Source organism: Zalophus californianus, chromosome 11, assembly GCF_009762305.2.
Source record: "Zalophus californianus isolate mZalCal1 chromosome 11, mZalCal1.pri.v2, whole genome shotgun sequence".
NCBI classification, from domain to species: Eukaryota; Metazoa; Chordata; class Mammalia; order Carnivora; family Otariidae; genus Zalophus; species Zalophus californianus.
In genome coordinates this window covers 106,547,129-106,564,551 of record NC_045605.1, presented here as the reverse complement: position 1 = coordinate 106,564,551, position 17,423 = coordinate 106,547,129, and the positions used below count along the sequence as shown (strand labels likewise).

The 17,423-nt window shown below is 52.4% G+C and overlaps 1 protein-coding gene across 1 annotated transcript; it reads left to right on the top strand.

Annotated features, from left to right (window-relative positions):
* The first annotated feature begins 625 nt into the window (after positions 1-625).
* LOC113914941 lies at positions 626-6,706 on the top strand. Its single transcript, XM_027580565.2, has one exon. The coding sequence runs from the start codon at positions 5,546-5,548 to the stop codon at positions 6,557-6,559; it is 1,014 nt and encodes a 337-aa protein (XP_027436366.2). The 5' UTR covers positions 626-5,545; the 3' UTR covers positions 6,560-6,706.
* Positions 6,707-17,423: the final 10,717 nt, after the last annotated feature.

Genomic DNA, 17,423 nt, shown 5'->3' with positions numbered 1-17,423 from the left:
CGGCCCCCAGGCGGCACAATGAACTCCAGCTGCAGCACATGTGTAAATGTAAAAACATGAACCAGAAGTGTCACAATATAGAATATTTATATACTTCTGGGGTGGGAGAGATCTAAGCACAACACCAAGTATAGAAACCGTAAAGAGTGATGACCTCAGAAAACCGGTGTCACTTTTGTATGTCAAACACAATAAGCAAAATGAAAGGCAATCTATAAACCAGGAAAAATATTTGCATCAAACATAGGTTATTAATAGCCTTAACGTGTAAGTGCTTTTACAAAATAACCAATAGGAAAATGAACAATTAGGAAGCTGAAGCTTGTGTGTACTTGTGCACGCACACACAGACACACACAGATACACACACACCACCGCAGATGGCTAATCCACACAAATGTTCAGTCTCAGCAGCAGCAAAGCAACACCCTAGTAAAGTAGCCTGGATCCCCCCAAGGATCTAAGGTTTTTAACACGGCAATACCCGTTCTATGGAAAAGGGAAAAAAGCCAGGTTTACATCAGTGTGAGAAAACAAATTTAAAAAATCCCTCCCAGGAGGGCTATTCAGCATCATGAATGAACCTTAAGTCCTAAGTTTGACATAGGCATTGCATATATTCATATATTCCAAAGAAGTCATATCAGATGACTTCAGAGAAAGTGTGAGCTACAGGGAAGGTTATCACAGCTTTACTACCTAAGAGAAAAAAAAACAACTAGAAAATAATTTAGGTCACCTAAATGAGATTGTTTAAACTGATAGAGCCACACAGCGGAGTACTTCACCACCACAAAAGATGCTTCAAATGACAGGAAAAGATGTGAAAGGAGTTGCAAAAACAATTTACAGTATAATTCCATTTTTGTTAAAAAAAAATTCATATCCTATGCATAGGAAGAAAGAAACCTCTAGAAGCAAATATGCCAGTAACAGATGATTACTGAGGATTTTGTTTTTTTCCAACTTTATTTGTAAACCCCACGATAAACCCTTTTTATACACGAGAACTCAGTTAAGAGTTATTTAAAAGAGAGGGAAGGAGGTACAGAGCTGGGGGGCCTGGAGGGTGGAGGCCCCCAGCACAGCAGGCACTGTCCTACCCAGCGGCCAGAAGGTAGTGGAAGGGACACCCACCAGAGCAAGCTAAAGGCCACACTCCCGGGGACATACACCATCACACCTTTTTATTTTGGGTTGTTTTGCTACCTTCCTCTTGCCACTTCCAGACTGCATCAAGTTTTGTGTATTACATATGAACGTTTAAAACATACAAGAATCCGTAAGCCTGTTTTTGCACTTCATTCAATATCAGCACCGCACAATAAAAAAGCATTGCACGAGACCAGAGGTTAACATTTCCGCCAGAGACTTAGTGACACAGAGAGGTAAGGTTCGGCATAAAAGGTCCTACAAGTCCCTTGATGTCCATGGTCACTGACACAAACGAAAGACCGCTGACAGGGCGGAATAGGGGGCCGTTAGGGTCCAATCCCTTTTGTGACGCCGGCCACTCCTGCAGTGTCCAACCTGGGCCCGCAGAGGAGCCTCCACCCATACTCACTCTTGGGCTATTGTCCTTTTTCAGAGGACTTCCAAACGTGCTTTTTGCTATCCTTATGCCCCATCACTTTTACTTTGCACTAGATCACCATTTGCTACCTAATCAATTTCACTGTATCATCCACTGCCTGTGGGAGTTCAAGAGTGAAGGCTGAATTTTATGCACTAGAATGCAAACTGATTAGCAAAAATCACCAACACAGCCATCCACACCTGCAACCCATCCCACTTGACCTGAGAGTAAGTGCACATAAAGACAGGTTAGAAATCTCTTTCACTGACCATCTCTGGAGCCCCCGGATTGGGCGGAGGCTAGGAGGTAGGGGCTCAGCCTTCAGCTGCCTGCTCTCAGCCAATGGCAAACATTTACACCCTTATGGAAATTCTTTATCAGCCCATCACAGTTGCTAGGAAACTGTGACATTTAGAAAGGCATTTATAGCAGTTATCCTCAAGGCTGGAAGCAAGAGTTTCATAATCACCATGTAAAAAATGAGGAGGAACCAGTTTGGCATAAAGGGCAGGGCGGATGGGGGAGGGCTGGGGTACAAAGCGGAGAGAAGGGTTAAGTAGGAAAGGAGGCCTAGGTTGTTCCAGGGGGATCAAGAACCAGAGAGGCAAGCAGGGAAAGGATCCCCAAACCCACATGCAGCGGCCCCCACTCAACAGCAGCTCCATGACCTCCCCAATAGGCCACTTCCTCCTCCCCAGCACCTAACTCCAGGTTCTTGGAAGCAGGCGCATCAGGGTTCTTGAGGACCCACAAGCAGGCCACCTGGATGCAAGGACTGAGGGGGACAGCGAGTCCCACAGCTGCTCTCCCGGAGGAATTCTTCAGGCCACGCTCTCCCACCCCCGTTTAGGTCACAGCGCTCACCTGTCCCCCTTAACTCAGGTCTTAGCTCCCCTTCAAAGGAGAGCTTCCCTTTCAGCTTCCTCCAAAACGAAAGCCTTCTTCACAGAGCCCGGCCTGTCTCCCATGAGGCCAAACCTTAGGGCCCACGGGTAAAGGCACCACCAACAGCAGGACTTTGCTCCCTGGTTGGAGCTACCACCACCTCCCCAGCCAGGAAACACAATTCAGAGTCAAGAAGCAAACTGTGCTTCAAAGAGCTTCTTCTCACGCCCTCTGCATAACCTTGGCCTGCTTCATACAGCAGGTACACCCGAGCCCAAACTCGTGTCACCCAATAAAGAGCCAAACGAAACATTTTAGTAGAAAATTATGTGCTTAGACCCACACCTAGTTCCATTCCAGCCTCCCCCAAACCACAAACATGGAAAACATGTATTACACGTGTTGTATTTAGACGGTTTCCCCTAAGCAATGATAGGCCCCCTTTCTGACACCATTTGTAAATCTAACCAGTTAAAAGTTCCAGTATGCCCCCAGCACCTTGACACTGACCTTCACCAGCTGTAAGGTTCAGCATCACATTATCACATTTTGCACAACCACTAGACACTCCCAACAGTGAGCAGAGCCCCCATTGCCATCCACCAGGCTCCGTACCATTCAAGACATCCCAGTTCTGTTTGAGGTTACGACGCTCCACTAAATGACCTCAATTATTTAAAGCTCCTAAAGAGCAAATCACAGCCTAAATCTACAGTAAGAAAAACACATCCAACTTCATTGAAGATAACTTGGTTTACAGAAAAGATAAAGATCAAGAAACGTAACATACCAATACAATTGAGTTTAGAACTCAAACCTTTATTTGTGCTGTAAAGAGGGAAAGAAAATGATTAGTAATCACGTACATGATGCAGCAGAGCTAGTTCTTCCGACACAGCAACACAAAAGTACTTGAACCAATACACCCACACATATTTCCCCATACAGGCATGACCAATACTCTTTAAATTCCCAGGACAGCAGTTTCATCGTACTCAAGTCACTGATTAAAAGCTGGACTATACCAACAGATTTTTAAACATTAAAAAAGAAACCAGAAGACAGAAATCCCAGAGGCTTATATTGGGGAGTTTAAATTTAAAGGGAAATTTAAAGGGAAGAGGAACAGGATCAAAAGCCACTGGTTATTACCTCACCAATTCAATAGATACATCTCAAAAACAAGAATCACCATAAATGGTATTTCAGATCTTTCTCTGAATTTTTAAAAACAGACCACATCAAGTATAGGCTCCCCACCCCAACCCCCCCAACCGCCCATTTTGTTTATTCCCCAAACTGATTTTGACTGAGTTGCCCGGCAAGTACTGATCAATTTAAAAAGCACAAACATTCAAATAAAAGATACAATCGGTTAACTCTAACCTTTGCAAGGATACATGGTTTGCTACCAAGTATTACAGTTACAGGGACCATGAAAAGGTTATTCTGTTACAAGAACTAAGGTAATACCAACAATTTTTACTTTGCTGTTAATACAGACCCCAAAGAGATTTTATAAAACAAAGTTCCTTTAAAAGCCATTGCATTTTCACTTTGCTCAAAATTTTCAATCACAAAATCTCAGTGAACAGAAACGTTATAAACCTGTTAAGAGTACATCTAAATCTCCAGTGCACACCAAAATTTTAAACTTTTTTTAAAAAATTTAAATACTTTAAAAGCTCACAACTGGGGCATTTACAGGTTTCCTAAAACTTCTAGCTCCAACACTGACTGTACACCTTCACATAAACCACTGAAGAAGCTAGTGAAGCAGTGAAGGTTATTACTCAGCTGATGTGAATTTCTGTACCCCTCCCCCACTTTCAAGAGATGAGCATTCCTGTTCAACTACAGCTTTTCAGTCTTCCCCACGTAGCAAAGCAAAACAATTTTGCCTTCCCTGCATTTAGCAGATTTCTAAAAGACTTTTTGGAAGTTTCTAAGCAATTTTTGTGCAAGAGACAATTACTAGCATTAACTAGTATTTTCTTTGTCCAGTTGTCTGTTACATTCCCCAGAGCTCTACTTGACCTTTTTTGCCAAAATTCCTTTCAACCCACATTCGCTACCACCCCCACCCTCTGCAGCATATACCTAACCAACCCAACCCTCTCCCTTTCCTTACCCCCACCCCTCCCAGTACCAAGTCAAGGTGTGCCCCACCACCACCTCTCACACCTCAGGGTCCTCCCATTTAAAGATTACTTTGAAAACTCCCTCAAACAAAATTCACTTTTTTAAAAGAATAGCATCAAAGATAACAGTACCCCAGCTATTCTCCCTTCACTTAGTTACCCGCCATGCAATTGCAATGCCCAAACTAGATCCGCCATTTCTAAGAATTTGGCCACAACCAACCCGTACCCCCAAGACTGTAGCATAACACAACGACCCCCCCCAATTTGCCAGTATGCTTCATTTAAGTATTGCCTAAGGCATTTCAAATGTGAACACTTTCCCAAAATACAGGTTAAACCATCACACTAATTCCTCCAACCAATGCACAGGCAGGCAGGCTGGCAGGCAGGCGGGCGGGCAGGTGAGTGTCACTGGGGCTCCATCTGCAAGATTCATCTACAAGGCATCCCTCTGCTCGTGGCATGTTAGAACGTCCTACAGCTTAAGAATCTTCTTGAAGCAAAGTTCGTAGCCCAGAACCAGTTATGACTGGAGGCTCAATTTAGAAGATGCAGCATCTGAAAACCTCCACCCCAGAAAAGGAGGGGTGCCTGCTGGCATCCACATGCCTGGAGGTTGGCGCTCCTGGATCAAAGCAACACATCTGCGGATGGCACGATGCATCTGCTTTGGACTTTTAAATGACTGCCCCCTCATAAGCTCATCTGAAAACCTTAAACAGCCTCCTGAATACAGGGCTTCCTGAGCAAGGCCTGGAAACAGGACATCGGAGAACTTCCACCTCCTAAGCCTCTGGAAATTCCATCCGCAGACATCAATTTGGGCGGGCTCTCTCCTTCAGGGTCTCCCCTCCTGCACTGCTATGACTCACACTGGCCAGGGGCTCCATTTCTCCTGGATGCCATCTGATCACCACGATGAACACTATAGTAACAAACCATGGTCCATGAGGCGTTTTGTAACTTTGAGCTGTTACATTGCTGCAGGCCCACCCAAGGTACACATCCGATCCCCACCCTCTCCACAGGCAAGCAACACCACCCCATCCCACCCCGAGTCTCAGCAGGGAGGGCCTTTCCTCCTTCACGATTACCAACACAACCGAATTTCTCAGGGCCTTCGGCAACTTTCCCAGGCTTACCAGGTTACCAGAAGCAATGTTTTAAGCGAATGGATAACCTCAAGAAAATTAGGAGGAGGAGGAGGAAGAGCAGAGTGAGCTCACAGAAGTTAGCACCGAACCTAGAGGAAAAGTCCAAAGGGGAGCACTGCCACCTGGAAAATAAAGTGTGGGTCAATTTTGTCCGCAGACACACAAACATCCTGCCTCAGCAGCCCCAGCCTGTCAGACATCAGGCGCCACAACAATTAACTGTTTTAGATGGCACCTTGCCGCCTCAAATCACTTCTGAGACCACCCTCACCTCCAACAAGGGGTCTGGCCTCACACCCAGACCAGGGTTCCACCAGGCTGGGCACGACCTGGACCCTGTCCCAGGCCGAACCAAAATTACATACCACCCTGGGCCAGAGCTGTCCGCCCCGCCAAGGTTAAGTTCAGTTTCCACAAGACCAGGCCTCATCCCCACGCGGGGTCGCAACCCTCTGAAAGAAAAGGGGGCTGCTGGTATTGACAAGTTCAAGGTCTGCCCACCTGCGGCCCTACACCCCACTGCCTTCCTTCCTGATCATTCTCCTGGCATCAACTGCCCAGTTCCACTTCCTCTCCAGCAAAGGTGGCGAGATCCTGCCTCCTCTCGCTTCTGCCTTCCTCCTCCCACACAAACCAGGACACTGGGGCTCGCCAGGGCCACACAGGGCAGCGCCCTCCTAGAGGTCAAGTTCCCCTTCTCCAGCAGGCAGCTAAAGTCCGGCCTGAAGGGCTGTCCTCCCCTGGGTTACTGCGGGAACTGTCAACGCAACTCTCCCCACCACACCTTCCCCAAGATCTAGCTCCTTCTTTAACCTTCCTTGCCCTTGTACCCCAAACCCCTTGAGTCGCCTCTAACTCTGTCATCTCCCCCATCTGTCCCCTGACGCCCTAAACTGGCAACTTCCTCCCCACCACTAAACCCAAAGCCAGGACCCTCCCTGTCGCTGACTCCTGATAGACGGGCCACAACTTTTGCTTTTATAGCCCTGTGCCGCGTCACTCGAGGGCATTGCTCAACGGGACGATTCCTCCACCGCCACGGGGGAGGAAAAAAGTCCCTCCCCGACCCTGCCCAAGGAGACAAGTCGGGCGGGGCTCTGTCTCCCCCCTCCTCCGCCTCCCCCGTGTCCACCACCTGGATTCCCCGGTTATCCGCGCTTCCCCTTTAGCAGTGCTTTGTAACACGCAGAAAAAAATTTCAAGGTCACACTGGGGATGCGATTTCTGTGCGGGAGAAGCCCCCTTTTCCTTCTTGGGGGATGAGGGGGTGGGAACAGCGCTCCCTGAAATGGGGGGCGGTGTGCGGGAGGCGGGCTGGGGCCGCACTCCCCAGGGGGCCGACCGAAACGCTGGGGTCGCCTCAGGTCACCCCGCCCCGCACAAGCCCGAAAGAAGGGCCGGCAGAGCGTCTGGAAAATTCCAGGCGGCGGCGGCGGAGGAATCTCTGCAGGGGGCGCGTCACTCCCGGCGGCTGCGGGGTGGGGGCGGGGCGCCTCCGCGTGACTCCTCGGGCGGTGGCTGGGCCTCGTGAGCGCCGGTGACGTCAGCGCCGAGGCGCGCGCGCGGGGGCGGGGGCGGGGGCGGTCCGGGCGGGCGGGAGAGTTCGGGACCCTCCTGAGGGAAGCGGGGCGGGGCGGGGGGGGGGGGTTTGTCCGCGGGTGGTCGGCTGTGAACCGCACACAGAGCTGCGCGTGTAGCATCCCTGCTTGAGAAACTGCTGTGATTTGTGTAGGATTAGAAATGGTTGGGGGCAAGTTGAAACGTTGAGGCCCGTGAGGTTGCTGCGTGGTGGCTTGTGGGGAATGTGTTAGGTTTTGTTATTCTGTTACCAGGGGCCTGAAGGTTTGAAGTATTTCATAAGAAAACTCCGTCCTGGCATGGGCTACCTAGGGGTTTTACATGATGTATTAAGCGGAAATAAGTAGTTGCAAAATAATTGAGATCAAAGCCTTGTTTATGCGGAAAACAGTACAGAACTGCATGTCTACAAGACCAAACGGGTGTAGATACTCAACCCGTTTTACTTTTGCACTGGGAGGTGGGGGAAAGCGTTTGTCCAGGGCAGTTTACAGCCAGTGTTGGGCCTCAGGGAGCCCGTTTGATGACTTGGGGGCACTGCGGGCTGGCTGCTTACATAGAGCAGGCCTCCAACTTAGGTCTTTTTTTTTTTTTTTTTTTAAGATTTTTATTTATCTGAGGGGCGCCTGGGTGGCTCAGTCGTTAGGCGTTCGCCTTCGGCTCAGGTCATGATCTCAGGGTCCTGGGATCGAGCCCCACATCAGGCTCCCTGCCTGGCGGGAAGCCTGCTTCTCCCTCTCCCACTCCCCGCTGCTTGCTTGTGTTCCCTCTCTCGCTAGGTCTCTGTCAAATAAATAAAATCTTAAAAAAAAAAAAGATTTTTATTTATTTGAGAGAGCACACGTGAGTGGGGAGGGGCAGAGGGAGAGGGAGAGAGAATCTCAAGCTGGCTCCAGGCTAAGCGTGGAGCCTGACATGGCTCTCGATCCCATGACCTTGAGATCAGGACCCTGAGATCACCACCCAAGCAGAAACTAAGAGATGCTTAACCGACTGAGCCACCCAGGCACCCCCAGCCTGGGGCTCCTAAAGCAGAGGCAAAAGCAAACCCCTCCGACTCTCAGCCCCTCCACCTAGGCCAGGGCAGGCCTGAATGCTTGGGTGAGGCTTTTGCAAAGGGCAGTTGTTGGCATCTCCTCACCAGGGTGAGGCAGAACCACAGCTTGAGACCCCCCATGTGGCCTCCGTTGAGCCCCGGCCCCAGAAGCATAGGGTGGAAGGACTGTGGTCTGATCAGCCAGAAGTGAGAAGAGCTTCTTAGACCAAACCCTGCCAGAAAGTCTCCTCCCAGGGTAACCACCCACACCCCAAACAAAACCTTCCCTGACAGTAGGCTCCCTTGGCAACTGGGAGGAAACTGGGAAAGAATTCTTCCCCAACCTCAGTGAGATGGCATCTGTAGGTGGGGCTGGGCTCCTCCTTCCCTGTGGTTCTTGCAAAACTGATGAGTCTCATGTGACCCTCAGCACTGAAGACTGAGTTGGAGGCAAGCCCAGGCTTGTTTACCAGCTGCTGCTTCGCTGAGCTCTTTGTCCCGGGAAAGATTCTGGCAGCTCACCCTTCATCAAGACCTGCCCCCTCAGTCTAGTCCTGGCAACATTTTCATGAGTTGATTGGAGAGACTTGGCCTGAAAGAACAGTGTGGGAAGAGGGACTTATCAGAATGTTCTAGAAAACTGTGAGGTGTGTATAATACTAAGCAAATTCCTTTCCTGCTGTGTCACAGTACCAGGTGGTAGGGTCAGCCCTTTATTTATCTACAGGGCGCCTGAGAGAGAGACGTTATTGCTGTGTGTCTGCTTCCTGGGCCCAGGTTGAAGTCTTAGCTTGCTTTTCTCTACCTCTAGTCTAAAAATCGCCCTCATTCACACATATCATTCCCAAGTCCCAGAAACAAACTTCCTTAGATTTTGTTTTTCCAAAAAAGTAGGAGTAGGTGGAATAGCAACAGAAAACATTAGGATTTTACAAAGCTTGGGATTCTCCATCACAAAAGGAACTAAAGCCCTTTGTGCCCTTGTGTCTGGAGCTGCCCTGGCCACCCACTCCATTTTCTTTCTTTCTCTATCTCTTTCTTTTCTTTCTTTTCTTTCTTTTCTTTCTTTTCTTTCTTTCTTTTCTTTCTTTCTTTCTTTCTTTCTTTCTTTCTTTCTTTCTTTCTTTCTTTCTTTCTTTCTTTCTTTCTTTCTTCCTTTTCTTCCTTTCTTCCTTCCTTTCTTCCTTCCTTTCTTCCTTCCTTTTCTTTCTTTCTTTTCTTTCTTCTTTTCTTTCTTCTTTTCTTTCTTTCTTTCTTTTCTTTCAACATTTTATTTATTTATTTGATAGAGAGAGACACAGCGAGAGAGGGAACACAAGCAGGGGGAGTGGGAGAGGGAGAAGCCGGCTTCCTGGGGAGCAGGGAGCCCGACGTGGGGTCCAATCCCAGGACCCTGGGATCATGACCTGAGCCGAAGGCAGATGCTTAACGACTGAGCCACCCAGGCGTCCCTACCCACTCCATTTTCAAGGACAAAATGGCAGTTTCAGAGGGTCCTTGTTTAGAGGCGCTCCTGGCCTCCGGTTCCACACAGCTGGTTTTCTTTGGGAAAGGGATGTACTTGAGAGATGAGAGGAGAATGGTGTTAACAAAGAAACAACGTGTCTAAAATGGAGTCACTTGTGCTAAGCCCCACCAAGATTTAATACCTAACTCAATTGCAGCTTCAGACCGATCAGTCTGGAATTTCCTGACCAGCTATAGTGAGGTAGGCTCACATTATAAGGCCCCTTGCTCTTCCCCTTAAAAGAAGGTGACCTTGCTTGAAACAATGTCTCTTTTGCTAATATCCTCCTTGCCATACCCTATTTCTGTCTCTGAAACCCCTCGATTTTGTAGAGCTCCCTGGAGCCTCTTTCTGTTTATCAGATGGAACCTTACCCAATTCAGGAATCATTGAATATGGCTGGTTGGGTCTTTAAGTTTACTCAGTTGATTTTTGTTTTTTAACGGTAGAAAACCACACAGGGACATCCCTGTCCTGCCTTGGGGGTGGACAGGGAACAGGACAAGGTAGTCTCACAGTAAGGTGAACGAATGTGCTGCCCGGGTTCTGCCTCTTTTTCTGCAAATAAGGCTAAAAATACCTCCACCCTGGGGGAGGAGAGCGGGCAGTGCGTCAGCAGATTTCTTTGGGTCAAAACAAGCTGTTCCAGGAAGCGTCCATAAACAGGAACTTGGTCCCTGGGCGGGGCCGGTGATGGGTCCACCCAACCTGAGTGGGTGGCTGAAGACTTCTCCTTCCTGGGCAGCCCACTTAGGAGCTCAGGGTTGGAGGGGAAAGGACAGGAAAGGGCCCGTTGGACAGCATCTGGATTTTTCAGAGTCAGGGCCTGGATTCCAAGGCCTTTCTCACAGCCATGGCCGCCTCCCCATCTTGTTCTGAAACCAGCCCTGACTTCTGTTTCCAAACACACACCAGCCTAGGAAAGCACCCAGGAGATTTCCTGCAGGAGCCCCTGGAAAAGGGAGAGAAGAAGGGCGAGAAACCAGTGGTACTTCAGGTTCACACCAAGGGCAGGGCAACTAGAGAATGTGCCAGAACCAACCCTCCCGTTCCCCACAGGTCCAGTTCCAGAGCTGTGGCCGCCCGGGTCACCCTGGCTGTTCATGCACAGGAGCCCCTCTCAGCTGGGGCCTTTTCCCTCTGAGCCATGAGGCCCCTTGCCTCAGAGCCTGGGAGAGGAAGCTGCACAGTCAACTTGTGCTGGCTGGGAGCCCTTCCTACCCTGCCTGGTGTTGCCTCACGGCGGCCCAGGCAGGACCCACAACCTGCCCCCGCCCAGCCCCCACCAGCCTCTGCTGCGCGGGGTGGGTAGCTCGGCTCAGCCCTGACTCATACACCCAGCCCCCATCTCACAGGGTGACCCTGGGCCCGCTCTTTTTTTTTTTTTTTTTTTTTTAAGATTTTATTTATTTGACAGAGAGAGAGAGAGAGTGAATACGAGCAGAGGGAGCGGCAGGCGGAGGGAGAAGCAGACTCCCCGCTGAGCTGGGAGCCCGACTCGACTCCGGGGACTCGATCCTCGGATCATGACCTGAGCCAAGGGCAGACGCTTAACCTTAACCGAGTGAGCCACCCAGGTGTCTCCTCGGGCCCACTCCTAACCTGTCCCACACATTCTTTTCTCGGATCCACTTCATAAATCTGACCGATATTGTTATGTCTGAAGTCCCTTCGCCCAGGGGCCATCTGGCCCGGCTGTCCCTCAGCCGCTTCAGGCCTCTGCCCAGAGGTCACCTTCCCAGTGGGTCCTCTGCCCGCCCTGGGACTTGAGTTTCTTGAGGGGGCAGGTTTCTGTTTGTTCTGCCCTCCACTGGATCCCCCAATCCCCAGTCCCTGGCACACGGTGGGCCTCAGTAAATGTGTTGACAAAAGCAGTCGATGTTTTGTAAAGGTCACTCTGTCCACTATGAGGCTCTCGACAAATATTTGTGATATTGGCGGACTGAAGGAAGGAAATGGGTGCCCAGGTCAGCAGCAGCCCCACAAACTCAAAGACAGGCCCAGATTTGCGGGCCTGTCCGGCCTGGATGCCCAGGTCAGGAGACAAGGAGAAAGGGCCCCGGGGCTGCTCCCTGTGGGCTGGGGCCCAGCAGCTCACCCCGAATGCCTGGTGCCAGCTGAGGGAACTAGGGGAACCTGTCTCTGCTGGAACCGGCAGAAGGCATTTGAGGGAGAGGGTGTTGGGGTACAGACTCCCTAGGAGGTGGGGTGGGCACACCCTAGGGCCTGGTTTATAAGGCAGAGGAGGAGATGGACCTCCCTCCCTCCATTTCATGCTCAAATTTTCTTAGCCCGCGTGCACCAAAAGGCAGGCAGCCAGAGGGGGGCGGGGAGCAGGGAGGGGATCCTAAGGTAGGAGAGGGATCCTTACATACTTGACTTTTGTCTCTTGTCGGGGGACAGGGCCTTTGGGCTCTCAGTCCCTGAAGCCCTTTCCTGAGGCCCCCTAGTTCCCAGAGCCAGACTTTGCACCTTGGCCACGCCTCCAGGAAACAACTTGGATGGTGTCAGTCCCCGGCATCTGGAGCTCCTGGACTCCCTGCCACGTACACCTGATACTCCTGAGTCTTGCCCAAGCCGACTTTCTGCCTAGAGCTCGCCCTGCCCTTCTGCCAACTCTTTCACCGGTTCACGGTCACCTCCCTATGTCCCGCAGCCGCTGTCCCTAAGCGCGCCCCAGACCAACCTGCCCCCTTCCCCTGAGCACCTGTGCCATCACTCCCCAGCCCCCAGCAGAGGGAAGTCCTGTGGAACTAGGGACCCGGTCCCACAAGCCTTGAATCCTTCGGCCCCTGCGGTGTCCTGCCAGTGGCCCCCAGACTTCCTCAGCCTCCCTGTCGCTGACTGAGCAAGTCCCACTTTCCCAGGCCTTCACCCACGTTGCCAGTCTCTCCCCAAGCCCCACCCACCAGGAATCCTGGCGACAGTTTGTCTGGGCAGGGAGCCGGGGGACGCTGACATCCTACCAGGTTTGCATGGAAACCCTCCTCCTCCTCCAGGCTGCCTGCAGCCCCCATGGCCAAGCCTCCCCCTTGCACTAGGGTCCTGCTGCTAGAGCCCCTGTCCTCAGGCCCGAGTCTTGTCTTGTCCCGACCGTGACTCCACTGGAGCACTGGTCGTTGAAACTGTCCTTGAACCTCTGAAGGAGCCTTTTCTGCTCAGACCCCCGCTGTGCCCCCCTGAGTGGCATCTGGGAGCAAGCTGTGCATGGCACCAGGCGTCCACACGTACAGCAGAAACCCTGAGCTGTGCCTCTGGCCGCCGGAGGCTGCTTACCTTGACACTGTGAAGGAGGCCTGTGCTTTCACTGGCCTCGAGTACCAGCGACTACCTCCACGCCCTCCACCAAATGCCAAGGTCAGATAGGCAGGGGACACAGAAGTCCAGAGGAAGAGCGGGGACTATTATTAACCTCCTTCTTGCAAATTGTATTTATGACAAGTAGTTTAAAATAGCTGGCCGGCTCAGTCTGGGTGGGGGAGGCAGGTGCTGAGAGACAGCTGGGAAGAGGGGGGCCTGTCTGGAAGTCCCTGTCTCTGTCCCTGTCGGGCTGGGGCCTGGGACAATCAGTTCCTGTAGGCACAGGGTGGAGCAGGAAGGAGATGACCAACCCAGGGTGTGCCCACCCCACCTCCTAGATTTCTCCAAATAGCCCTAGTTTTAAATATTTTGACTCGATTTTCATTTCGCAGAACAAACAAAAATTCCAAAGCAGAATCTGTTTGCAGGATATGGATCCTGATCTTTGGAAAAAGGGGTCCCTTCACCAATTGGTGCCCTTGGAGGTCCAGGACCCCCTATCATGGGCTGTAGGAAGGTGGTGGCGGTCGGGAGTCAGGGCCCCTGCCCTGAAAGGAGGGATATATGCAGCGCCAGACTGAAGCCCCCCCCCCCCCCCCCCCCCCCCCCCCGGTGCAGATTACAGTGGTCTGGGCAGGAAAATGCCAGCTCACTGCCTCTGTGATGGAGCTGGAGGAGGAAAGGGCGGGCTCAGCTGCCCCCTTCTGGCCTTAGCTGGACCTGCAAGCAGTGACCTTGGCCGACTCTCCCCAATTCCGCACCCGGCTCCCCCTGCCAAATTGTGAACCCGGTTGGGGCAAAAAAAAAAAAAAAAAAAAAAGGCAGCCAACCCAACCCTGGGGCACCCGACTTGCTGCTTAAAACTGAAGTCCTGACCCAGGGCTAACCCTGCCACCATTTCTGGGTGACATCAGGGTAATCCAGCCGCCTTTTCTGATTTGGACAGGGAGAAAGTGTCAGGCGGCTCTGAAATGTCCTCCTTGCCTGGGTGTAGGAGGAGCAGTGAGAATCTGCCCCGAAGTCTCCCACTTCCCTTGGCTCAGGGCTGTCAGTGTCTGTCAGGCAGGAGGTCCCAGCCAGGCTTTGTGGGACTCCTCTGCCCTGCCCCCCACCCAAACCCCCATGCCCTCTCAGAGTGCTCCTTTTGGCTCTGTTACACCGAAGCTGTCAGGCAGGACCTCTCCTCTAGGAAGCCTTCCTTGATCACCCACTCTCCTCCCCATCTGTTGTCTGTTCCCTTTGTCTCCTGGAGTTTGGGTGTGGCTGGTGCATCTGTCTGGGACAATGTGCATGTCCAAAGTGGCTTGTGTCATCTCCCATCCCTGGTGTCCCTTGCAAAGCTGGTTGGACTTTGAGCTAACACCCTTTGGACGGCTCAGTCACCGATACTCTCAGCTCCTGGTGCAGGGGCATCTAGAACGGTTTGCTGACACGTGTCAGGGGCCCCTGGCACGGTCCCTCCAGACCTCTCCTTCCCAGCTTGTGTGCCCTGAGCCTTTGGCTTCTTGGACTGAGGATGACAGCTTCCTGGGTTGCCCTGCTGTATTCGGAGCCCAGCAGGGTTTCTGGCTTCCTGTGGGTGTCTCTGTGTACGGCGCCCTGCTGGCCACAGCATGAAGCACCAGGGCCCCCTCCGGTGGCTGGATCTGCCTGACTAGCTGAAAAGCTGGGATTGGGGAGGCCTGCCGAAAGGTCCCCCGATGCTGTAAGTGGTAGAGAATGCTCCAGAAATGCCCCGGCTTCAGAAGGGATTGCCTGTGTTGATTGTTCCCGTGACTTCCTCTGTTCAAGTTCTGAAGCGTTAAGGGGCCAGGGGGCCCTGAAGACCCCGGACCACTGCACTGACCCCCCTGGACCTCTTCTGGTCTGGGGGCCTCTGGAGCCAGGTGCTGGCTGGGCCAGGCTGTGTGAGCCAGGCTGGTGGAGGTAAACCACTATGCAACCCAAGGGCAGCTGGTATTTTAAAATAGCAACGTTTGGTGCCCTTAAAAGCCCCGAAGACCAAAACAGTACGCCATTAGGGTGGTATTAGGGGTTGAACTGTGTTCCCTGCAAAAAGGTATGTTCAAGTCCCAACCCTTGAGACCTCAGCATGTGACCTTAGTTGGAAATAGGGTCATTGCAGATGTAATTAGTTAAGACGGAGTGGCACAGGGCGGGATCCCTAATCCCCAGTGAGACTGGTGTCCTTAGAAGAAGATAACACACAGGGAGAAGCCAGGTGAACGACAAAGGCAGAGACGGGATGTAGAGCCAAGGAATGCCAACGACTGCAGAGAAGCACCAGAAGCCAGGAAGGGGCAAAGGAGGGCTTCCTCTGTAGGTTTCAGAGGGAGCATGGCTCGCCCGACAGCTTCGTTTGGGACTTCTGGCCTCCAGAACTGTGAGATACATTTCCATCGTTTTAAGCCCCCCCAGCTGGAGGTACTTTGCTATGAGAGCCCCAGGAACCTCCTGCAGGTGGAACAGATATGCATGAAAATGCCTTCTGGAACGTGGTCTTCAGGGGCGAGTGAATGAGCGAACCTGACACAGTCACACGGAGATGCAGCCACACGGGCTGTTGCTCGGCGTCACCCACGACCTCCTAAGGCAGGGCTGATCATCCTCACTTCACACATGAAGGAGCCGGGGCTCCCCGAAGTGCCTTCCGGCCTCACGACGGTGGGGGATCCTGATCTCGCTGACCGCCTCTCCCGCAGAGAACACCGTGCTCTGCCCTTGGGCGTGGGAAGAAATCATTACACAGGCCTCCTGTCTGTCCCAGGAGCCGGACCGGTAGTAGGTATTGCTACCATCCCCATTTTAGAGATGAGGCAATGGAGGCCCAGAAAGGTGAGAAAATTTGCCTAAGGCTCCACAGCTGGGAATAGGAATCAGACATTGAATAGGGTCTTGGCCTCCAGGGGAGAAAGGTGTGATCCCAAGGTCAGGGACGCCTGTCCAGTGTGGGGAGCTAGGGTGAAGGAAATGTGGCTGGGGCTGTGTTGGGAAGCCAAGGTGGGGAGGGGGTTAAGGAGTGCTGAACAAAGGCCCCCAGGTGGGGAGACTGCAGGGTAGGTTCTAAAAACAAGGGGAGCCAGGGCGCCTGGGTGGCTCAGTCGGTTAAGCGACTGCCTTCGGCTCAGGTCATGATCCGGGAGTCCCGGGATCGAGTCCCGCATCGGGCTCCCTGCTCAGCAGGGAGTCTGCTTCTCCCTCTGACCCTCCCCCCTCTCATGTGCTCTCTCTCTCTCTCATTCTCGCTCTCTCAAATAAATAAATAAAATCTTTAAAAAAAAAAAAAAAAAACAAGGGGAGCCAGTATGTCTGGTGGGCAGAGACCAAGGTAGGATTTGTGTGGACTGAAGCTTAAGTAGTTCTAGGGGCTCTCTTTCCAGAAAAATAATCTTCTAAATCCTTTTGCATATTTTACAAAACCACTGAACACACTGATAGGCCATTCCAGAGCCTTGGGAGGAGCTCTTGCAAAGGGGAGGGCCCTGAAGCTTGACCTTCATTCAGTCCAGGTGACAGCTGCTGGGCAGGCTGCATCTGGTGTGTGGGGGGGGTGGACGTGGCCGAGGGCCTGGAGTCTATGTTGCTGCCCTCACCGTCCAGGCAGATGTTGCTGACCGCCCACTTGGAGCAGGGATTTGGGCTGGTGCCACCTCCGGGCCCTACCCCAGGGTGCTCATGGGGGAGGCAGTGGGACCCCCCCCCCCGCCCCGCATGCTGCCCCCATGAAGAAGAGAGGGCAGAGTGCCTCACAGACCAGGAAGACGCCCGCCAGGGGACCTTGGGGCAGCCACCTTGCCATGTAGGGGCACACTCCCCACGGGGAGCTGGTTCTCAGTTGGGTTCCCTCCCCTGACCCTTCTTTGTTCATCTCAAGGGTGCCTGGGGTTGGGATCACAGGCTCCAAGGCCTCAGACAACTAGGAGGCCTGCCCCAGCCCCCAGGTCTGCCCCCTCTATCTGCTGGTCCCTGTGCAGATGACAAGGGGTGGTTTGTCAGGGTCAGCCGGGGTCGGGGGTGGAGGATGACACACAGTGACGGGTGGGGGCCGTGTCCTCTCCGTCGCCGTGCTGGGTGGCCACAGAGAGAGCACAAAGGCCCTTCTGCGACAGGGACAGCCCGCTGCTGACTGAAGCGGTGTGTATGTGTATGGCTGGGGGAACACGTTCTGCACTTAGGCCCATGCACCAGCTGGAGAACTGGTGGTGGAGACTGGCTGGTGGTCCTAGAAGGGGGCCCCCAGTCG

Excerpts from the sequence above, each read along its gene's own strand:
- LOC113914941 (XM_027580565.2), top strand. The coding sequence starts at position 5,546 with ATGGTCCATGAGGCGTTTTGTAACTTTGAGCTGTTACATTGCTGCAGG.